Source organism: Nannospalax galili, unplaced genomic scaffold (assembly GCF_000622305.1).
Source record: "Nannospalax galili isolate Female #2095 unplaced genomic scaffold, S.galili_v1.0 scaffold399, whole genome shotgun sequence".
NCBI lineage: Eukaryota > Metazoa > Chordata > Mammalia > Rodentia > Spalacidae > Nannospalax > Nannospalax galili.
In genome coordinates, this window is record NW_008345053.1 from 3,126,459 (window position 1) to 3,149,320 (window position 22,862).

General features: G+C 43.4%; 2 protein-coding genes across 10 annotated transcripts in view; one reads left to right on the plus strand and one right to left on the minus strand.

Moving 5' to 3' along the window:
- Positions 1 to 277: 277 nt before the first annotated feature.
- On the minus strand, positions 278 to 6,850 carry Idi1 (isopentenyl-diphosphate delta isomerase 1). 3 transcript variants are annotated; one of them, XM_029567483.1, is made up of 5 exons: positions 6,829 to 6,850; positions 4,091 to 4,263; positions 3,167 to 3,259; positions 2,345 to 2,475; positions 278 to 1,109 (listed from the first exon to the last, which is right to left on the minus strand). In XM_029567483.1, exons 2-5 carry the CDS (start codon positions 4,230 to 4,232, stop codon positions 792 to 794), a joined length of 684 nt encoding a protein of 227 aa, XP_029423343.1. In that variant the 5' UTR covers positions 4,233 to 4,263; positions 6,829 to 6,850; the 3' UTR covers positions 278 to 791. The 3 variants fall into 3 exon arrangements, with proteins under 3 accessions (XP_029423343.1, XP_008839568.1, XP_029423342.1); XM_008841346.3 differs by lacking the exon at positions 6,829 to 6,850 and adding an exon at positions 6,413 to 6,568; XM_029567482.1 differs by lacking the exon at positions 6,829 to 6,850 and adding an exon at positions 6,151 to 6,173.
- Positions 6,851 to 21,551: 14,701 nt separating this feature from the next.
- The window catches only part of Wdr37 (WD repeat domain 37), a 72,130-nt gene continuing 70,819 nt past the window's right edge, over positions 21,552 to 22,862 (plus strand). For 4 of the 7 annotated variants that reach the window (XM_029567462.1, XM_029567463.1, XM_029567464.1 and 1 more), the window contains exon 1: positions 22,673 to 22,841. The gene's annotated coding sequence lies outside the window, so the exon portion shown is untranslated. Of the gene's footprint in view, positions 22,184 to 22,671; positions 22,842 to 22,862 lie in introns of those variants that run through there. The other 3 variants (XM_008841348.3, XM_029567465.1, XM_008841349.2) reach the window with 3 other exon arrangements.

Below are 22,862 nucleotides of genomic sequence, written 5' to 3' on the forward strand. Positions count from 1 at the left end.
AATCAACTGACAGAATCAGTATACAGAGACATTTCGTATTATGGGCTACACAACCAAGGGTTCAAGCAACTGTGTACTGAAAATATTTGAAAGAAAACTGAATCCGGACTGCATATGTACAAACTTTGCTTTGGTGTTAACTCTTAAACAACACAGTATAACTACTATTTACATTAGCATGTACACTGCGTTTGGTCTTAAAACCATGTGCACAAGTTAAAGGCAACTATATATCACCTTGTATAAGATGTGAGCATCCAGATTTTTGGTTACAAAGGGGGCCTGAAAATTAATTCTGTATGAAGACTGGGGGATGACTAGACACCACTTACTTTCCCTTGAACACGCTAGGCCTGCTATTATTGTTATAAATTATTTCCCATTTTGGAGATTCAACAATCCACGGCCTTACGCCTTCTAAGCACTCAAACTACCGCTGATCTGCATGCCTGGCTCTGCCCATTTAATTTATTAGTTCTGTTTTGAAGTACCTAAGAAAAGTTTCCTTTGCTCACTTTTCTGATAGGATAAAACTGAATGGTATATAAAACACCTGGTAAGTGGCAAAGTGTTCTGAAAATGTGTGTAAAATGTAAAATATAGTTTTATGTATGTCAGTCCTGTCATAACCATATGTTTGGGCAGGCTAAATTAAGTTTTATTTGCAGTACCATTTTGCAATAACTTTTCCTAAGAGGGAGCCCAACTTAAAACAAAGAAAGAAAGAAAAAAAAACCCAACCAACCCAAACCCCATTCTTATAAGGAAAATCTTCAATTCATTTGTACAATTCATAGCCTATGTATTTTCTCATGGTCAACAAACTGGCTCAAATGGCTTAAGTTCTCCCACCATTTAAAGAGAAAAGTGTCTGTAATAATTTTAAACCACGGAGTTAACTTAATTTCACCGCTGGCTGCTTTTTTCATAATTTCTTTGAGTTCTTCCTTTGATACATAGCAATAGCTTTTAATCTCATTGGGATCTGGATTCAGCGTTACATTCTTCCTCAGAAACAAAATATAGTCAATTTCATGTTCACCCCAGATACCATCAGATTGAGCTTTGTAGTAAATTCGTGTTAGATAATTCATTTCATTTGGATCAACCTACAACATAAGAAAAAACTAATTAAAAATACCACCAACAACAAAAGATAACCTAAAATTAACTTACCACATTTCAGTTATATCTTGAATGACAGAGGCATAGTTTTACAATCAGAACTTCGTAAGTTAATTTTTTTTTTCAAAATACTAGAAAAATGGTTGTTCAAATTTGAATGTAGCAATCACATTTTAAAATTACTGTAACAGAAAAGCATTTACCATTTCAATTAGATGTAAGACACTTTATTTATACTAATCTTCAAACAGGACAATTCCAGAAGAAAAGGTTATTTCATTTCACTCAAGATTTCCACAAGAAAACATTCATCTGATTCGACCAATTTTAATAGTCATTCTTACAGAGCAGACCAATTCATCTCAGTATTGGGCAAAAGTATATTCGAAGGTATTAAGAAACCAAAATTTAGGGCTACAGATCTCAGATGGCATAGTGCTTGCCCAGCTTGGATGAAGTCCTGGGGTCCACCCCCAGCACCACATAAACTGAGTGTGGTGGTGTACATCTGTAATCTCAGCACTAGAGAAATGAAGCAGGAAGACCATCAGTTCCAAGTCACCCTCAGCCACAGAGTGAGCTCAAGGCCAGACTAAGGTTCATGAGATCATTCTCAAAATAAATAAATAAAAATTTAGCTAGGCTGGGAAGTACATGCCAATAATTCCAACATTTAAGAGGCAAAACAAGCACATTGTTCTTTTGACGCCAGTGTGAGCTCCATAGCAAGACACTGCTTCAAAAAGCAAAACAACAAAAATTTACATAATGCTATTTATTCAGAGTGGCCTCTAGGGTCAGTTCATAAATCAGGTTATAAAGCAGAGTTTACATTTGAATTTAAAATGTTTAGCTGGGTGTAGTGGCGCACGCCTTTAATCCCAGCACTCAGGAGGCAGAGGCAGGCAGATCTCTGTGAGTTCAAGGCCATCCTGGTCTACACAGTGAGTTCCAGGTCAGCTGGGGCTACAGGGAGACCCTGTCTCCAAAACATATAAATAAATAAGAATAAATTTTTCCTGAGGGGTTGGAGTCAAGTATAAAGATGCACTCTTGTAATCTTGGCACCTGGGAAGATGAGTCCTGGTATTGTAGCTTAGTTGGAGAGCACATGCCTAGTATATGCAAAGATAGGGGTTCTACCCAGCACTTTCAAAAAAATGTTATTATTAGACAATATCTTAATATAGGTTTAGATTTAGGTTGTATGGTTGATTACCTCTTCTAACGGTATCCCCAATTCAACTTTTAAACGCCTCTGTGCTGCTCGTCTTACACCAATGGCATTATTTTCTTCAAGCTCATCTGGATTACTTAATGGATGACTACAGCAACTATTGGTAAAACAACCTAGAAAACATTAATATATAGATTTAAGTTTCTTCAAAGCAGAACTGAAAGATCAAGGTAAAGTTTATAAGTAACTGGATAAATAGGTAAAATCTTTTAGGAGTTTTAAATTAGTTACTATGGGCTACCAATATTATTTTCTAAAAGACATTTGTGGGCAGCTGGGCATGGTAATTAGCACATGCCTTTAAACCTAGCACTCAGGAGGCAGAGGCAGGCCAACTTCAGTGAGACTGAGGCAGCCTGATCTACAAAGCAAGTTCCAGGTCAGCTGGGGCTACAGGGAGGGAGATCCTGTCTCAAAATAAAAAACAAAACAAAAAGATAAAAACATACAGATAATTCAGATATTTAAAATATGTATAGCTGGGCGTGGTGGAGCATGCCTGTAAGGGGAGGAAGCAGAAGAATCAGTAGTTCAAAGTTCAGCTACAGAGAAAGTAGGAGGCGAAAAAGGAATGAGACCACACCTCAAAAAAAAAAGGATATAAATAAGACATATGTGCACACACACATACACTAAATCCTTTAACATATACCTTTCGCCACTGTTCGCTAGGTTATACTCATTGGGTAAGGTTATTTTATGTAGAACATGGAACAATGGTATTTGGACCTTGGCTCCAAGAAGTTCAGTCAAACTAAGTACAGTTCCCATCAAAAATCTACCTTTTACATCAAGTATACTAACCTGGAAAGGTAATTTTAGCATCCGACCTCTGCTGTAACAGGAGCTTGTTTTCAGTATTAAATAAGAAGACACTAAAAGCTCGATGCAATAATCCTAAAAGCAAAAGACGTCTGATTGGTCATTAAACGCCAGTTATTTGTCCAATTTTCCCCTTGCAGTTACAGCTAGACACTTGCTGACAGTTTTTCTGTTTTCCATAGTATTCTATCTGGAGTTTCTATGACTATTATGGAGAAGGTTCCAGCAAACCAGCAAGAGACTCAGTCTCCAAGCCAAAAGGAGGATCTTGGCAGCTTCCATGCAGGCCAGATACTCTTTCAGGGATAGTTAACGCAGGCTGTTTAGTTGTGAAGGTTCATGTTTCCTTTCATAACACCTTCTTCTAAGAACAGTCTATTCCTTCTTTTATGAACCCAGAATAGTTCTGAAGCTTAGTAAAAGGCATAAAGTGGAGAGAAATATCAAACAGGGAAAGGAGTAAGGTAGACTTATTACTACACATTTTAACTGGAATGAAAAAGGTATGATTAAGAAATGCATCCCCCCAGGTGTGGTGGTGCACGCCTTTAATCACAGCACTTGGGAAGCAGAGGCAGGCAGATCTCTGAGTCTGAGACCAGCCTGATCTACATGGCGAGTTCCAGGCCAGGTGGGGATATAGGGAGACCCTAGCTCAAGAAGCAAAAGCAAAAACAAAGAAATGTATCCCTCAGCACTTGGAAGGCACAGGAAGAGACAGGCAGGTCTCTGTGGGTTCAAGGCCAGCCTAGTCTACATAGTGAGTTCTAAGCCAGCCAGGCTACAAAGTGAGACCTTGCCTCCAAAAAAGAGAAAAAACCATTCCTTCTACCATTGTATTTCTCTCAGATAACTGGAAATGTCTGGGCAACTCACTTTATAACAAAGAATATTTTTAAATAATACCTTTGTCAATGTTCTCATTCAGGTGACAATTCTTCTTGGTGTCAGCTCCAATTTGATTGTCATTTTCGTCGATAAGAATGCACATCTCTGCTAGAAGCTGAACCTGTTTTTCATCTAGATGGCTGGTCTCTATTTCAGGCATTATGACAAAATGTCTGCTCTGACCTAGAACACTAACATTGACAGAAAGGCCATTATATCATAGTTTTCTGAATGTCATATAAACGGGTGGAGAAGCAAGTCTAGGTTTGAACCCAGTAACTATTCGGCCATTAACAGTTACAAAGTATGCTTACAGCTCCCACCTGCAGCCTCAGTGCACCATCCCCTTGAGTTCCACATTTCTTCTATAGGCAATCACAACTTTTACAATAGCTGCTTGAAACTTCCAAAACTCAACTTTCTACTCAAATTCTTGACATCTCGGAGGACTGGAATGCCGACCAACCTAACTTTTCATCCTACTTTCCCACAACAGTTTCTGGCTTCTCTGTACCCACTCATCCCAAGGACTTCTGGCATTTTCTGCCTCAACGGGTTGCTCTAGAAAGCAACACATCGGCTGAAAACAGAAATACAGTTTTCAAGGTGCAATTGATAGCTTTTTAAACAATGTCCCAGTAAGATTTAGTGCAGTTTTCCTCAGTCTGGGCTTCAAAGATAGTCTCTTTCCTCAAAGGATGCAAATACAAAGCTCACAGGCCAGTTCATCTAGTTTTAGAGAGGACTTACTTGTAAGTTTTGTGGTTGATAAATGCCCAGGGCATTATATAGCCAACATATTTTTAAAAATATTTTTATTTTATGTGTATGAGTGTATTGCCTGCATGTATGTAAGTGCACCCGTGTCGTGCAATGCAGCTGAGGTCAGAAGAGGGCTTCAGATTCCCCTGGAACTGGAGTTAAGGATGGTTCATAGCAGCAAAGTGGGTGCTGGGAATCAAACCCGGGTCCTCTGCAAGAGCAGTCAGTGCTCTTAACCACTGAGACATCTCTCCAGTCTCATAGCCAATATTTTTGATGAACAGAAAACTATTCACTATATTCCAGTGGATGCCTTTGGGAAATTCCTGACAACCTTTAAATAGTGAATTAGTATAGTATCAAGTCTTTTTAGATTCTAAAATTGAAACCACTAAATTTTCATGTCAAGAAATACTTTTTCTCCAGGGAAAAAATTTCAAATGGGTTATTAGGCCATAAGCCATACATCTTTACCCTAGTGCACTAAGGTATAATTTTCTGAACTCTAATCCCCCAAGTGTAATTTAAATTTAAACCACTTTCTGTATGTGAACATCTTAGAACATGTGCTCCAAATTTCTTGAATAATCTTTTGAAGATTCTATGTGCTCTACTTTGTTAATATACACTGAGGCAGGGTCTCACCATACAGCCCTGGATAGTCTGCAACTCTTTATGTAGACCAGGCTGGCCTTGAACTTGCAGAGATCAGCCTACCTCTGTGTCCCCAGTGCCCTACCACATCTGGCTCTACTTTGTGATCTTCTTTCAAATATACGGATTACTGGAGTTGAAGCATACCACAAACATACAAAAAGACTTTAAATACATAAGTACAAAATGCATAGTATAACTTTCTAAAACTAAATAGAGCATACAATGAACTAAATGGGAGAATGAGGGTTATCAGGAGTCACTGATGATACCGAAACTCAAAATATTCAATACCAAAACACCGACATGAGCTTACTGATTACATGAGTAGGCAAATACCAGGGGAAAAGAAAATGGACCTCAAAGATATTCTCTTTTCTCAGAGGATGCAAATACAAAGCTCACAGGCCAGTTTTAACTATATTAAATCCCCATTAAGGTAGATTTCATTCTTCTGGGATTAAACTTTTTGAAATAACGCTTTCAACTTACAATTTTCCTCGAGGCTATTAAAAAGGAACTTCATCCTCACAGGGTAAAATGGGACTTACCTAACCCATCTCACCTAACCTGGCAAAGACACATCACCTAACCTGAGAAAAGGATCTAGGTACATCTAGAAGCATCTTTAGACCAGATGGAAGCCAAGTTTGAGCACCGACCGGCTCATTCTCTGAAGTCAAGTGGATGGGTCCAAGGGGAGCGACGACTCGGTTTCCCGTGGGCTCCCTGGCTGTTCTTCCAACTACCCCGGGGCTACGAGCGGTTTACCCACAGCCCCGTCACTGCCCAGAGCACCCCGCCCGTGCGCTCCGATGGAGGGCAGCCCCCGGCGGCCCGGCCTGCCGACCACGCTCCCAGTCCACCGCGCCACCGCAGCTACCCTTCGGCCCAGGTTCCTCCCCAAACCGGGACACAGCTCACCTGGATCGCAAGCTGTCGATGCGGCTGGACCCCGCCACGCGCCCTATTTGAGCGCGCCCCTCCGTGAGCCCCGCCTCCCCGCCACGCCCCCTGAAGGCGTGTCCAATCACGCGCGTCAGCGCCCGCCCGCGCCACATGCCTTCGGCCAATCGCCGCAAGCGCATGCCTGACGTCACGGCCGCGCCAGGCTGGCGCGCGATGGTACCACTTCCCCAGCGCGTGGCTTCGGAAGACGCGCCCGAGGCCGGGAGAGGGGGCCCGGGCGCCGCGCTGCGAGTTCGGACCTCGGCCGGGTCTGGCTACGCATCTAGCCAGCTCGCCGAGGGGAAGCTTTGCAACTGGGGAGGTGCCTGGAGGAGTGCGCAGCCGAGACCCGCCCCTTCCCGACCGCCAGCCAATGGCGCCTTCCGCCCTACCTGGACGCGCCAATCAGCTGGAGGCATGGCCAGGGCGGGACCCAGCCACTCAGTGGGGAAGGGGGGAAATCTGCGTGATGACGTCAGACGTCTTGGAAGGCGAGCTGGGGCAGCTCTGGTCCTCCCAGCTCGTCTTCTGGGCTCTTAGGGCCTCAGGAGGAGACACAGAGCCTTGGAGGCTGGTGGGCAGAATGGGGCTTCAATCTAGCCGGACCTGGTGGAGATTAAGGAAAAGGAAGAAATCACTGTAATGTGTTAGTTGGGAGGATTTATCTCCTCTCCCCGCAAGTTGAACATTGTATTTTCAAAGCAGCGACATTCCCAAGGTGCTTTGCAGCGACAGACTAATTGTTCAGCGAAGTTCCGCACAGTCCGGGCACTTTGGGGAACCTTCTACACTTGTATGAATTTGACACTCAGCCTTCGGATAGCCATTTCTTAATTCAATGAACCAAGGTTATAATGTTAGGAATCTTTCACTACAGATTACTTGCCCAGTTTTTGTAAATCATGAAGTATGTAGTTGAAAACGTTCATTCATTACACCTGTAAAGTTTGCTATTTTTTGCAGTGTGTAATGTGTGCATGTATGTGCTCAGGTCCAGACGCATGCGGCCAGAAGTTGATGTCGGGTGTCTTCCGCAATTGCTCTCCCCCTTATAAGTACCTTTTTTTTTTTTTTTTTTTTTTGTTCTTTTTGAGACAGGGTCTCCCTGTAGCCCCTGGAACTCACTACATAGACCAGGCTGGCTTGAACTCACAGCAATCCGCCTGTCTCTGCCTCCCAAGTGCTGGGACTACAGGCGTGCACCACCAGCCCAACTTATAAGTTTCTTATTTTAAATTGCATTTTTATTTATTTTGTGTGTAGGTAGGGGCATGCCACTGGCAAGTATGGAGGTCAGAGGACAACTTGCAGGAGTCAATTCCCTCCTCATATGGGTCCTGGGAATGGCACTCAGGTTTTCAAGCGTGGGGTTAGGTGCCTTTATCCTTTGAGGCACCTCCTTGGCCCCTCATTTTTGAGACAGGATCTCACTGAATTTGGAGCTCTTCCCCTCCCAGTGTGTGATTACAGGTGCACTCCAACATGCCCAACTTTTTATCCTTCTGGGATCTTGGCTCAGGTCTTCATGTTTTCACAGCAAGCACTTTACCCACTGGACTATCTCCCACTCAATGTCTGTGGCGTTTAATAGGCTGAATTTGTCAGCGAAGCAGTGTGGAGCACCAGTTCTCAACATTTTTTTATCTCTAGGCACTTCTACATTTCAGTTTTATTGAGGGTAAACCTCTTGCTTACTATTTATATACTACTATTTATATTAGAAATTAAAGCACACATACTAGAATAGTAACCAAAAATAAGTAAATGGCCTGCATAGTGATAAATGACTGGAGGTAGATGGAGAAGGATTAGTAAGTAGTTCAAGGTCATTCTCAGTTCCCTAGGGAATTCCAGGCCAGCCTAGGCTACGTGGAATTACATGAGATTGTCTCAAACAAATAATAGTACCAATCACAAGATAACATTTAAAAATATTTTTATGAAAAAAATTAGAAGCATTTCAGGGCCAGGCATGATGGCACACACCTTTAATCCCAGCACTCTGGAAGCAGAGGCAGGGCAAATCTCTGTGAGTTCAAGCCCAGCGCCTGGTCTATATAGTGAGTTCCAGGCCAGTTGGGGCTACAGGGAGACCCTGTCTCAAAAACAACAACAAAAAAAAAAAAAAAAAAAAAAAAAAAAAAACAACAAAAAAAGGAATTTTGTATCCTTGTATGTTGTTGCATGTAGATCTCTTTGATGTCTGGATTCATAGAAGATACCTATATGTGTTATATTAGCTAAAATACATGAAGAATGTCTGATATGACAAATAGGTAGTTGGCAAAGTGAGAGGTATTTTAGTAGTGACCATGGTAATATGCATGTTCACAGGTGTGTGCGTGTGTGCATTCCTGCAAGTGTAGAGGTCAGTTGTTGACAACAGGTGTCTCCCTCAATGGCTCTGTACCTTATTTTTTGAAACAGGGTCTTTTACTGAACCTGGAGAGCCCAGATGAATTAGGCTGGCTGGTTAGCAAGCCCCAGGGTGCTGCCTGTCTTCACATCATCATTGGGATTGCAGGCATTCCCAGGCCCACTGTTTTTATGGGTGCTGGAGATCCAAACTCGGATCTCATGCTTTCATGGCAAGCACTGAATTGATTAAGCCATCTCCCCAGCCTATTATGTTTTTAGTCCTGGCTGGCCTAAACTTGCTGCGTAGACCAGACTGGCCTTGAATTCACAGAGATCCACCGGCCTCTGCCTATCAAGTGCTGGGATTAAAGGCATTCACCACCAGACCTGACTTAAAAAAAAATCATTATTTTCCATTTGAAATCTGAAACTACTTAAGTGAACATTTCATACTGTTACTTTAAAAATCATTGATTTTAATTGTAACCCTGAATGTATATTTCCTGCACATTATTTTGTAATATGCATTTGTCATTTGGAAAATACTGATTTACAGAATTAAGCAATTCTTCCAAATGTCAACACATTTCATTACTATCAACCACACTAACATCACCAATAATCTTGAGACCAACTAGGTGAAGGAAATCAGCCTGACAAATTGTGGAACAAACTGACCATCTGCCTATTTTGCCTCCCACACCAGGAGGAAGTTACATATATTTCAGAACACACAGTCCCTAATCTAGATGTCTGGTTCCAACCAGGTGCACACTGACCGGTTCTCAAATCCATACTTTGGTGCAGCTGGGTCAAACTTTTCCATTTCCACATTTGAGTTCACTGCCTCTAGCTTTAACTACTGGGTTTAGCTGGGGCCTGCTTGTAACATGGCATAGCTATGTTCAGTCTCGAGGCGCCCCACCACACTGCCAATTCCAGGCTTCCTGAACCCCAGTACAACAACCTCCATTCTCATGGGAAGGTTGCTTGGCCCTTCATAGCTAATAAAGCGACTTCTTTATCACATTGTCTTTTCATCCTGAATTCTAACACTAGGCACCTGTCCCTGGGGAGCTGGGACAGGAGTTAAGCACTCTTAAGACACTGTTGAATACTGTTAACTGTTAATAATAAGCCTTTATTGTAAATACTTCTTTTATGCTATTTTTCTTTTACAGAAACTAAAATGGCAGTTGGGGGGTGGGTGTGTCTGATTCCCTAATTAACAGGGACCCCTTCTCTGGTGTTCATGTCTCTGGTGACAGTTCAAAGGACTCTCAGCCAAGTAGCCAGTTGGACTACCTTCGTGTTGGTACCAGCTATGTTGAAAACTCCATGGACATCATGAGGAAGATACACAACAATGATTGATGAAGTATTACTCTGGTTCCTGAAATTATTAATCTAGCTACAACCATTTCAAACAGTTTAGAATGGACTCTTCTCCCCATCATCAAAGGCCTCTGTGAACTCTTATGAACTGTAATTTTTTTCCATCAAGACCAGAGGGGAAGTATTTTCTCTGGTAGCCCAGAAGGAGGCCTGTGATTGTTATTTTTGAAGGCAAGAGTCTTCCTACCCAGTGCAGGCTGACTGAAATGATGCATGTGGCCCAAGATGGCCTTGAGCTAGTGGTGTTTCTTCTATCCAGAGGATGGAGAGTTCAAGGTGCCATGTAGCCCTTGGCTGACCTTGCAGGCTGGCTAAGCAGGCAGTTTATTGCAGAAGTACAGTGCCTTTATATCTTGTTTCAAAGCAGGAAATCTTACTATAGAAGACAGTGTTGCTGTGTCATGTAGCCTCAGGCTGGCCTTGAGCTAATGGTATTTCTCCACTGCAGAAGACAGTGAATTATTAGTGTTGTTTTCCCTTCCAGATTAAGCAGAGTTCCAAGTTCCAGGGTACTAGCCTTAGCCTGACCTTGAAGTCAGTCTTCCTGCCTGGGCCTCTGAGTGCTGGGATTACAAGCATGTACCACCATGCCTGCTTGGAATATTTTAATCTTTTGTGTTTATTTTCTATTTTATTATAAGAGTGCTAGACAAAAAGGAGGGGTATAAATGTATAACGGATGGGAAACTCATGGTAGCCCAAGAACAGGCACTTTAGCAGTGTTCTGCCTTTGAAGCTTGAAATGGAAGATGATTTTAGACTCTAACATTTTGGGGAAACTCTGCAGGAATTCATAACTTCAAACTGGATCCCTAGAGTTTGCATTTTCTAATACTTTGTGCTTACAGTCCGTCTTCTGCTGGTTCCTCGGCTTTTCAGGTGCCCTTCCAATCACTAGGTCCCCTCTGTTCGCTTTAAACTTTCTGGAGGAGTTAATCTCGAAGGTTCTACACTCATTTTGAATTGGCCTTTGTCATGAATTGCTTATTTCGGATTTACACATCTGTTTTTGTTTCAGAATCTCATTCTGATCCAATCAATAGTGAACAAGGGTGTAAGTACAAAGTATACAGGACAGTTAGCTTCTTCATCAGGAGCTGGACTGCAAGCTGGGGTTAACAGGAACCACAGAGGACTTCAGGAATTATCTAAATTATCTCTTAGCTAACTACATATGATTTACGTTGCATGTATTTAACTTTTGGCAATCTTTCACAGGTTTTCTTCAACTATTTGTAGTATTACATTATAAGTAGTTTTGCAAGCAACTTTGCACATTTTGGTTGATGAGGCAAGAAACAAAATGGTAAAATAATCCAACCAAGTAGACTTGAGTTTTTAAAGTAAATGTAAATCTGTGCAATGTCTTTTCCCTGTTGTTATGGTTTAGATATGAAATGTGCCCCCAAAGCTCTGGTGTTGAAGGGGCCCTTGGTCACCAATGCAACAGGGGTCAAAAGTGGGACCTCCAGGAGGTGATTAGATCATGAGCATTCTGATCTTATCAATGCATTAATCTACTGGGGTTTTAGGAACGGAACGAACTGTTAAAAGGTGATGGAAACTTTTGGAATAGGGCCTAATTGGATGAACCTTCACTGGGGATGCTCTCTTGAAGATTATATTTTATTCCTGCCCATGCCCTTCCTGACTTTCTTACGGTGATCAGCTTTGCTCTGTCGTGTCTGCCTTCCTGTCTCTAAAGATAACACAGCCTAATATCTGTGGACTGAAACTTCTGAAACTATGAACCAAAATTAATCTTTCCTCCTTTGTCTACTGAGGCATTTGGTTACAGCGATGGGAAGCCGATCAACACTTTGAAAGTATTCAGTGAAGGCTGCACTGAAGCCATAGGACCCTAAACTGGAGAGATGTTGGTGTACCAATTATAATAGTTCTATGAGTTTTATTTTTGGTACTGGGATTGATCTTGGGGCCTCATGCATATTAGGTAAGCATTGTATACCATACTATGTATACCCAGCCCTCTCTTTTGACTTGGAAAATTTTGAGATAGGTTCTCACTGACTTACCCCAGGTTAGCCTTCAGTTCATTTCTAGCCCAGGCAGGCTTTGAACTTGTGACCCTCCCACCTCGGGTTCCTGAGTAGCTGAGGCTACAGGCCTGAGGCACCAAGTCTGGTTAGTTCTGCTATATTATGCCCATTCCTAATATTCTTTGAAGATTTCTAATCCTCTCAGAAGTGGGGAAGGCAAATAACATGGGTGTTATTAAGCTGAATGAGAATGTTCTTGAGTATTCATTTAAAACACAGTATTTGAGGACTCAGGAGATAGCTACGTGCAAGCAGGAGGACTTCAGTTTGCTCTCCAGACCCACATAAGACTGACACAGGGGAGAAAGGTTGCTTATAAACCTAGAGCTGGCAAGACAGAGACAGGTGAATACCTGGGACTCCCTGGCCAACCAGCATAGCCTACTTAGCTCCAGGCCAGTGAGAGACCTTCTCTTGCTGCAGTCCACCTGCAGGGGTTCTAAAACCTGAGTGGGAAGAGTAGGGGATGAAGGAAAAAATGACACAGACACAGAAACAACTGGGATCAGGAGGACCTGTAGGCTGATGGCCGAGCAGGCAGTTTATCGCAGGATTACAATGTTTTATATTTTGTATCAAGTCAGGAAATCTTACTATAGAACATTTATACAGAACAACATGTTCCTATTAGGATATTTGGAGGTGGTAAGAGATAGGTGTGGCCTATTGTAGATGGTAGGTCACCGGGGCACATCCTTGGTGCTTATCTTGCCTTGGTTCCTTTTCTCTGCTTTTTGATTAGCCTTGAAATGAATAGCTCTCCTCTACCACATGCTCTTGTTACAAGCTCAGGAGTCTAAGACACCATGGCCAGAAGTCTCTAAAACACAAGCCCAAACAAACCTTTCCTCCTTTAAGTTATTTTGGTCAGGTATTTGATGACACCAAAGCTAGCAAGTACAGGAAGCAGAATTGATACCATGACTATCTGACAACATTGAGATTTTTTTGTTTTGTTGGTTTTTGATAGGTTCTCACCCTGACCTGGGACTCACTGTGTATCCCAGGTTGGCCTCAAATTCCTGATGATCATCCTATTTCAGCCCATCACACAACCAGTATCAATGTAGTTCTTAAGCTTTTGGAATTATTTTGCAGAAGGAATTTGGAAGAGTTTGGAGAAGTAGGCTAGAAAAGCCTAGAATGTTAGAAAATCTAGTGTGAACTCCGAGGACCAGAATGTCAGTAGAAATGCAGACACACAGAGGTTTCTGATGGTCTGAAGCTTTCAAAGACTCTATTGAGTACTGAACTAGAGGACACTCATGTTACATTATAACAAAGAATTTGCCTATATTTTATCCACATCCTGAGGCTTTGTCAGATGCAGAGTTTAAAGGTAATGTACTGACTAATTCAGCAGAAAAAATTATGTTCAGGCTGTGGTGTGGTTACCACTGGCTGCTTTTAGACAGATGGACAGTGAGAACTAGGGGCCAAAGCAGAGCAGAAATTGAACAGTTGGTGGTTTGAATGAGAATGTCCCCTGTAGGCTCCAAGTATTTGGACAGTTTGTCTCCAGTAGGTGGTGCTGTTTTGGGAGGCTTTAGGAGGTGTGGCCATGCTGGAGGAAGCACCTCACTGCAGGCAGGCTTTGAGAGTTCTTAAACTTTGCTGGATTTCCTGTTTCTTTCTGTGCCCTATACCTGTGTGAAGATGTGAGCACTTGGCTTTCTGTTCTGGCCACATGCTGCCACACCTCCCTCACCATTATGGACTCCCTCTGGAACTCTAAACTCAAATAAACTCTTTCTTCTATAAGTTGCCTTGGTCATGGTGTCTGACAATAGCAGAAAAGTAACTAATACAGAAGCTGGTACCAGAGAGTGGGCTGTTGCTGTGAATAACCTGGTTATTGGAGAAATGTGGAAGACTTTGGAAGTTTGAACTAGAAAAGCAGTTGAATGTTGTAAGCAGAGTTCAATAGGCCATTCTAGTAGGACTCTGGAAGAAAGTAGTGCTGAGAGCAAAGTAGTTCCAGAGGGAAATAAGGGCTTAAACAGCTACTGGGATAGTTTGTCAAAGCATCTGTCTGCTGTCTGCCCACAGCCTAAGAGCTTGCCTGAGGTTAAATTGAAAAGTAATGGACTAATTTCTTCAATTGAAGAAATTTTAAGAGAGCCGAACATAGAAATGGTGGTGTGGCTATTAATGTTGAATATTACGCAGATCTACAGTGAAAAAGAGCAAATGGGACAGAAAGAAATACAGAATGTACAGTGAAAAAGAGCACTAGGAAGATTGATATTGGGTCCAAGTCATGTGCAGAAGGAGAGGCTCTTTTTGATAAGGAGATTAGAGTGACTTAGAGGCCTGTAAGTTTGCACTTAAACAATGGAAAGGGTACCTTCAGCGTAAGACTACTACAAGCTCAGCCTCCCACTTGTGAAAGGAAAAAGCTTAAGGAGGATCCTGCTTCTAGAAAACCTGCTATGAACAAAAGCTGCTGCTAATGTGCATAAAGCAGGCCAGGGTCCATTCCATGCTGGCAGTCAAATTTGGCAGTGTGAGTCAGTCATGTGATGTTGACTTTAGAGGCATCAAAGATGCGAGAGTGACGGGATCATCAGTTCTTCCACCATAGTTTCGGAGACTCACTGAAGTCAGGCAGTGTACAGCAGGGGTTCCCCTGCGTAAAGAAGATACTGACACCATTGCATGAAGTTGTGAAGTTGAAGCCCAGTTGACAGGGGAGACCCCAAGATATTAAAACCATGAGATATCTGCCAAAGTACAGCTCAAGAGAGAGATGTGTGCTGCATGCAACAAAGCTGGAGGGGCTGAGCCATGTAAGCCCTTTGGAAGTAAAGTCCCAGAAGTGAGACATGGAGCTACTGGATTTGATGTTTGCCCTGCTGGGATTTGATCTTGTTTTGGTCCAGTATTTCCTCACTACACCCCCATTCTCCTCTTCTGGAATGGGAGTGTGTATTTGGTTCCATTGCATGTTGTAAGTGTGCAATTTGACTTATGATTTTACAGGGGCTTATAGTTAAGAGAATGCCTTGAGTATCAGAAGGGACTTTTGACTCCAGACTCTGAATAGTATTGAGACTGGTAAAGACACTGGGTGTGGTAGTGCATGCCTTTAGTCCCAGCACTTGGGAGGCAGAGGCAGGCAGTTCTCTATGAGTTCAATGCCAGCCTGGTCTACATGGAGAGTTCCAGGCCAGCTGGGGCTACAGGAAAACCCTGTCTCAAAAAGACTAAGAGAGAGAGAGAGAGAGAGAGAGAGAGAGAGAGAGAGAGACAGACAGACAGACAGAGAAAGGCTGGTAAAGACTATGGAGACTTTTAAAGGTGGATTAAATGCATTTTGCATTTTCTATGGTCATGATCCTATGGGGGCCAGGGAGTAGAATGTGGTGGTTTGAATGAGAATGTCCCCCATGGGCTCCAAGTATTTGGACAGTTTGTCTCCAGTTGGTGGCGCTGTTTTGGGAGGCTTGAGGAGGTGTGGCTATGCTGGAGGGAACATGTCACTGTGGGCCGGCTTTGAGAGTTCTTAAGCCTTGCTGACTTTCCTGTCTTTCTCTTCTTGTAGTTGCTTGAAGATGTGAGTGCTTGTTTTTCTGCTCTAGCCACCTTTGCCATCATGCCTCCTCTGCCATTATGGACTCACCCTGGAACCATAAGCTCAAATAAACTTTGTTGTATAAGTTTCCTTGGTCATGATATCTTATCATAGTAACAGAAAAGTAACTATTACAGAAGGGGACTATGAGAGGGGAGGAAGAGGTGTAAGGGGAGAGGAATGGAAACAATGGAGATGGTAATGAAATCTAGATGACATGAATGCAGGGGGACCATTTGGAGAGAGGAAGGGGACCAATAAGGGGCCGGGAGGAGCACAGTTCAGTAAAGAGAGTTACTAAGAACAAGCTATGGAGATACACATGTGTGAAAATGTCACAGTGAAATCATGACTTTGTAGGCCAACTTAAAAAAAAATTTTTTAAAAGAAAACTGGGAGTAGTGTTTCATGTCTGTAAACCCAGCACTAAGGAGGTAGGCAGAAAGATTAGGATTCAGTGTTACTCCATTTGCTACATAATGAGTTGAGGCTACCTTGGGCTGCATGAGACCCTGTCTCAAACAAAAACAAAATAAAATGAAAAGAGATGTCTTGTGCTTTGCATTGGGACACTAGGAAAGATGCCTTGAGAGCATTTCAGGAATTGGCAGACCCCACCCATTAAAGGCTTTTAAAACTTTAAACTCATTTTGACTTTCCCCTGAGACGAGATCACTGCAGGGCCATCCGATGGTCACAGGGCTACCTGGAAAAATATTTTTCTGTATTCAATTGCCCAGGCACTCAAAAGCCACCACAGCCATGATCCAAAGGGTCTGGCTACTTGACATTGTCCATGTGCTGCTGTGATTTCAGGCTTGCAGGATGCAATAGTGGGGTCATAGAGGCTTCCATCAATATTTCAAAGGAAGGCCTCAAAGAGCACCCAGTGTGTCTCAGGGGAGGATTCCCTGCAGGCAGCCTCTGAAGAGGATATGGGAAACTGAACCTCAGTCGAGACTCTAGGACATTGGAGATGCTAGAAACATGAAACATCATTAAGGAAAGCCACAGTGACTGGAAGCAGCCCAAGAGACAGACACACAAAGTTGTGTAAACCCCATCATGTGTCCAGGATGACAGGCATGGAGCCACAGGTTTTATGGCTTTACCTACTCAGTTTTGATCATGTTTTGGTCCAATCAAAATACAGGATTTTGAAAGCACAATATAAGTCTGTAACATATGCACAGGCCTGTTTATACAACTCTGATTCCTACAGCTATTTCTATATGGAGAAATTCACCTTGGAATCCTTCTCTTTTGTAACAATAATATTTATTTTGTAAGCTCGTATGTTGTAAGTATGTACCTTGTTGATTTTTATATGGGCTCATAGGTAAGAGTTTGTATTGGGTCTCAGAAGAAACTTTTATTTTGTGGACCCTCCCCACTCCCCAGGACCTAACAGAGGGTCTTGCCTTTGTTAGGCAAGCTCTCTACCACTGAACTGACTCCCTAAGCCCAAGATGAAACTTTGAACTTATGTCTTAGGAGGGACTGGAGAGATGGTTCAGTGTTTAAGGGATGACCTGAGTTCATGTCAGACAGCTCACAACGGCCTGTAAACCCTGTTCCAGACTGATCTTGAATTCACAGAGATCTGCCTGCCTCTGCCTCCCAAGTGCTAGGATTAAAGGCGTGTGCCACCATACCCGGCTAATAAGAATAATCTTAAAAATAAACAGCCTTTGGAGCAATTTCAGAATTGGTTAAAGAGTTGGTGACTTTGGGGGACAGACTAAACACAACAGTGTCATGAGATGGAGTTGAGCCTTTGGAGGATGTGGTGATTTGAAAAGTGTTTCCCATAGGTTCCAAGAATTTGCACACTTGGTCCTCAGTTCATGGCACCGTTTGAAGAGGCTCAAGGAACCTTTAGGAAGTGTGGCCATGCTGGAGGAAGCATATCACTGCGGGCAGGCTTTGATAGTTGTTAAGCCTTGTCAGATTTCCAGTTTCACTGTTTCCTTTGCCAGTTGAAGATGTGAGTACTTAGCTTTCTGCTCTGGTCACCTCTTGCCAACATGCCTCCCCCTCCATGATGGACACTCCCTCTGCGACCCTAAGCCAAACACACCCTTCCTTCTACAAGTGCCCTCGGTGGTGGTGTTCTATAACAACAGGAGTAACCAATTACAGAGACCAACAGCAGAATGTTACGGCTTAAATATAAAATGCCCTCTAGAGCCTCATGTTTTGAGTGCATGTTCCTTAGATAGTGGTGCTATTTTGGAAGATTCTGGAAACTTTTGTAAGTGGGGTCTACCTGGAGGAAGCAGGGGACTGGGGGTGGGTCTTTCAGAGTATATTGCTTCTGGTCTCTTTGCTTTTTGCTCCTCTGACATGAGGTGCAGAATTTCCTCAGCCACATGCTCCTACTTCTGTGATATCTGGCCCAAGCGACTATGGGCTAATTTCTCTGAAACCATTTGCTAAATCATTCCTTATTTGTCAGTTCTTTTGGTTAGTATGACATAAAAGACACACAATATCACAGTATTTATGTTTCAACACTGTACTTTGAACACTGTTGTTCAGATGTTGCCATGAGATTGGGAACTATGATCGCTCCACAATAATGTCTTTGTATTTCATCTTGTTATGGTGAAATATAGGATTCTGAATGTACTATGCAAGTTCAGGATGTATGCACAGACCCCTTTATGCAGCTTAGATTCACTGAACTATTTCTAAATGTTTAATTTTACACAGAGTTTCACCTCTCCTCTTATTCTGTACCCTCGGTTGTTTCTGTTTTTTGTTTTTTTTTTCTCTTCCCCAGACAGGGTCTTACTAGGTAGCTCTGATTGGCCTGAAACTCACTGTGTAGAGCAGGCTGGCCTTGAATCCACAGAAATTCATCTGCCTCTGCCTCTGGAGTGCCTGGATTAAAGACATGCAATACTATACCTGGTCATTGGGTTGTTTATGAGGCATCTGTGAGCTCCTCTTTCCTAGAATAAGCAATTTAAATGCTTGTTGTGTAACAAATTTTGTGATAATACAAAGAAAAGGATTATTGATTATGTGTCCGCTAGACCAGTACATAAGTTTGTTTACAGCATCTTCTTTTCCATTTGCATGTACTTCCTGCATAGAGTTTTCTACTGTCCTCTGGAACAAGTTGTCACGGAGTTCGGGACCACCACGAAAGACTACCCAGACTCAAAAAGATCCGAATCAGCTGAATCTAGCTAGCTAGCCAGGGGTAACACTCTCTCTAACAATTTAGGGAGTGCTGCCCTTACTGGGAGGAGCTGGGAGATTTTGAAAGGTAAAGTCCAAAAGGCAAAGTCCTCGGTATGAGATTGAAGCTTTTACGATTTTATTAGAATTTTAAAGAAAAATCCCCAGGGCAGGCAGGCTGGCAATCCCGGCAGCTGCCTTGAGGAGGAGAGAGAGAGAGAAGGAAAGCCGTGAAACCATGCAAGCTTATAGCTTACGTGGGGGTCGGACACATGGCTGACTGGCAGCCACATGGCTGGAAGAAGGAAGCTTTATAGAAAGTAAAGAAATACGAGATGCCAAGGGCAGCCCAAAGCCTTAAAGAAAGCATGTTTAGAAAGACAGGAGGAAGAAAAGGAGAAATTCTGCTTTTCCAAAGAATTCAGTAAAGTGGGCAAACAGAAACTTACATGACTGTGGCTGGTCTGGAAGCTCTGTGCCGGTAGGCAGGATTCCAGGCAGGAAAAACTCAGTATCTCATTAATGCACTAGGTATTCGGCCCATCTATTTAGCATAATCTGCATTCCTATGACCAGATGATTGACTAGTTAAAACTTATAGGGTATTAAGGTTAACTAAGGAGGCAGAGGCAGGTGGATCTTTTTGAGTTCAAGGCCAGCCTGGTCTACATAGCGAGTTCCAGGACAGCTGGGGCTACAGGGAGACCCTGTCTCAAAAACACCGAAAAAAAAAAAAAAAACAAAAAAAAAAAAACCTCCAAAAACCAAAAAACAACCCCCCACAAAAAAACCAGAAAACAAAGTTAACTAAAAAAAGTTTCTCAGCATTTCCACCTGATAATTACTACCTTTTGTAAGAATTTATGCCTGATGACAATGCAAACAATGTAGATGTTTCTTTATTCAAAGTCAGGAAAACTTTTCTAGATCTGTTGCTAAAATTCCTGTCAGGTGCAAATGCCACCTAGCCCCCTCCTCCCACCCTCTTATGACAAACCGAGGTATAATTTCTCTAAATACAGTTTGGGAGACTAAATAGTTTATTGGGGTTACTTACAAAGCAGTGGGTGAGGGATTACTTACAGGCCTGTGGGGGCTCCCCCGACTCCAAGGCCCCACTGGACAGTCTCCATATTGACTTTCCAAAGTGGCAAGAGTGCAGGCCTCATGGCTACCTCACTCCCCTTAGTCCCATCCCCTGGTGCAACTAGGGCTGATTGGTTGGGAGGTGTGGCTGACTCGCCCTGCCCCTCCCTTCTTGTAGAGTGTCAACAGTCAGGTTTGTGATGATCCTAAGCAAGTGGGTTGCAACCAAGATTGACATTCTAAGGACATTAAAAAATTAAACTTTTTTTTTATGTGTATGAGGGTATTGCTTGCATGTGAGTGCACCCATGTCATGCAATGCTGCAGAGGTCAGAAGAGGGCTTCGATTCCCTAACTGGAGTTAAGGATGGTTCATAGCCGCCATGTGTGTGCTGGGAATTGAACCCTGGTCCTCTGCAAGAGCACTCAGAGCGCTTAACCGCTGAGCCATGTCTCCAGCCCTCTAAGGACGTTTTTATACAAGATCTGAATTTATATTTCTAAAAACAGCTTGAAGACCAAACACACTTGCTTTAAGATTGGAATATTTGCTACGTTTACTTTACCACATGTACTGTACACAATAAGCTATTCAAATATTAGGTGGAGAAGCTGGGGAAAGTGGTGTGTACCAGTCATTTCAGCACTCCAGAGGAGTGGTGAAGATCAAAGCCTCTGCTACAGAATCGTTAATGCTTTTTCCAGAGTCATGGGAGGTCTGGGCGACTTAGGTCAGCAAAGAAATAGCTGACTGATGTGAAGGGACAGACTGGCTGGGAGAATGCCTTCAACTCCCAAGTGCTGGGATGTTTTGATTTTTGATAAGTCATTTCAACATTCTTATACATTGCTCAATTCAGTTTAGAATAACTTTTTTGTTTGGTTTTTGGGAGAGGGTCTCACAATGTCACCTTGGCTGGCCTGCAGCTCACTATATAGTAGTCAAGGCTGACTTTGAACTCACAGAGACCTTCCTGCCTCTGCCTCCAGAGTTGCTGGGATTAAAGAAGAGCGTCTAAGCCTGGCTTTGGAATAACTTGTTATTTTGGAGATTAAACAGGTTATAAACTATGTAAACTGACTGGCACTCAAAGCTTATTGGTACCTTCCTGTTATTTTTCAGTAATTTTTGTGGGATCCTAAATATAGCAAAAAAAAAAAAAAAAAAGGTACTTCCATTAACAATACCTTAAATGGCTGCTGAAATGCAAAATAAAACCACCTAGTGGAACGTTACTTGAATATGGTATTGTGGTTTTCAAAGCCTTCTGCCTGCTACCACACCCAGAATGTTATGCATGCACTGTTACTAAATAAAATTGTCCTTAAATATCACAGCCTTCAAGTTTGAAAATGATTTCTCTGAGGAGTCACTTAGTTCATTTTACAGAATTGTTTCTAATGGTCTCTTTATTATATATAATGCAGAAGCAACCTCACATTTTCTTGTGTATAATTCTTCGGTTATTCTAATCCCCAAATATGTTTAAATGTGCTTCTTTTCTAACGAACGTACAGCATTCCTGCTTCTTACATATGAATTTTGAGTTTTTTTTTTTTCTAAGAAGGAGGAAGAATATTGACCCATATAGAAGGGAAATGCTTTCATGATTTTATTTTAGGTGAGCTGTAAAAGCCGGATCGGAATCACCTGTGAAGCCAAGGAGGTTGTTTACGTAATGGCTCCAGTCTGTTATGTAGGTCTTTCCAACCTAGATTAAAGGGAAAAAAAAAGGCCGCTCAAGTCCCACCTTTTGCAGCGAACAGCTGATTCTGTTTTCTCTTTTTAGCCAATGGTGATCAGATATTTCAGAAGGAAATGGGGTGAGTCATCTTCTGCAGATAAGCTGAAATATTAATAGTGCTATCTCCATCGGGCTCTCCTGCAGCCAGAGCGAGACTCCCGGAGCCAGCGAAGCGGCTACCGGCTGCAGAGGGCTGTGGGTCGGAAAGACGTGGAACCCGAATACGACTTTGCACTTTGAGATTATTTTCCTTTCCAGTTCTCGGGCTTGAGCGAGTTTTTAGAACAGATGGACTTGAAACCTGCCTGACCGCGGCCCCCCCACTGGAAGCCCTGCTGCGGTGAGTAGGTCGACCGCGAGCGTTTCCACTGGTTACGGATGCTCCGGGGTCCTGGGTAGGCGTGCGCGGTTTGCGGGGTGCGCGCAAGCTCTGGGTCCAGCGGCCCCCGCCTGGCTCTCCCGGACCTGCAGACCTGACCCGCGCAGGACCTGCCTGCGCCACCAGGGGGCACCGTACGCTGCGCTTCTGTGGCCACTCGCTCGGTCCTGCTCTGCGCGGCCGAGGAACCCACGCGGATTCGCCGAGCGGAGACCTCAGACTGCCCAGGAGCCCCGAACGGATCCAGGGCGGCGCGGCGGAAGACGCGGAAGACACGACGAAACTACCGGAGCCTGGGTGGGGGGCGGGGGGAGAATCTTCCTGTGGTTGCAGGGAGTGGCGTGACACCTGAGGGCGGGACTTCCGGAGCCTTCGTTGCAAGTCGGAGCTTCCGGCGGCTGCGGGGAGCTGCCTGAAGAACGGGGGCGGGACTTCCGGAGGTTCCGGAAGGGCGGGCGCGCCGGGTCGGGGTCGCCGGGTCGCGTCAGTGCGGAGTGGGCTCGAGTTGTGCATGTCCGTCCGTCCATCCGTCTGTCCAGCGTGCTGTGTCGCCCAGAACACTCAGGCCCAGTGTGACCGGGACTAGCTCCAGGCGGGGACGAGTGCGGCACTGTGATAGGTGAGGTCGCCATCTTCCCGG

What these genes read in the sequence shown, in the direction of transcription:
- Idi1 (XM_008841346.3), bottom strand. Translation starts at nt 6,549, where the DNA reads ATGTGGCGCGGGCGGGCGCTGACGCGCGTGATTGGACACGCCTTCAGG. An exon ending in GAATGAGAACATTGACAAAG is followed by an intron (nt 3,260 to 4,090) that starts GTATTATTTAAA and finishes TTTTGCTTTTAG; the next exon opens with GATTATTGCATCGAGCTTTT. An exon ending in TGGGGATACCGTTAGAAGAG is followed by an intron (nt 1,110 to 2,344) that starts GTAATCAACCAT and finishes CTTATGTTGTAG; the next exon opens with GTTGATCCAAATGAAATGAA.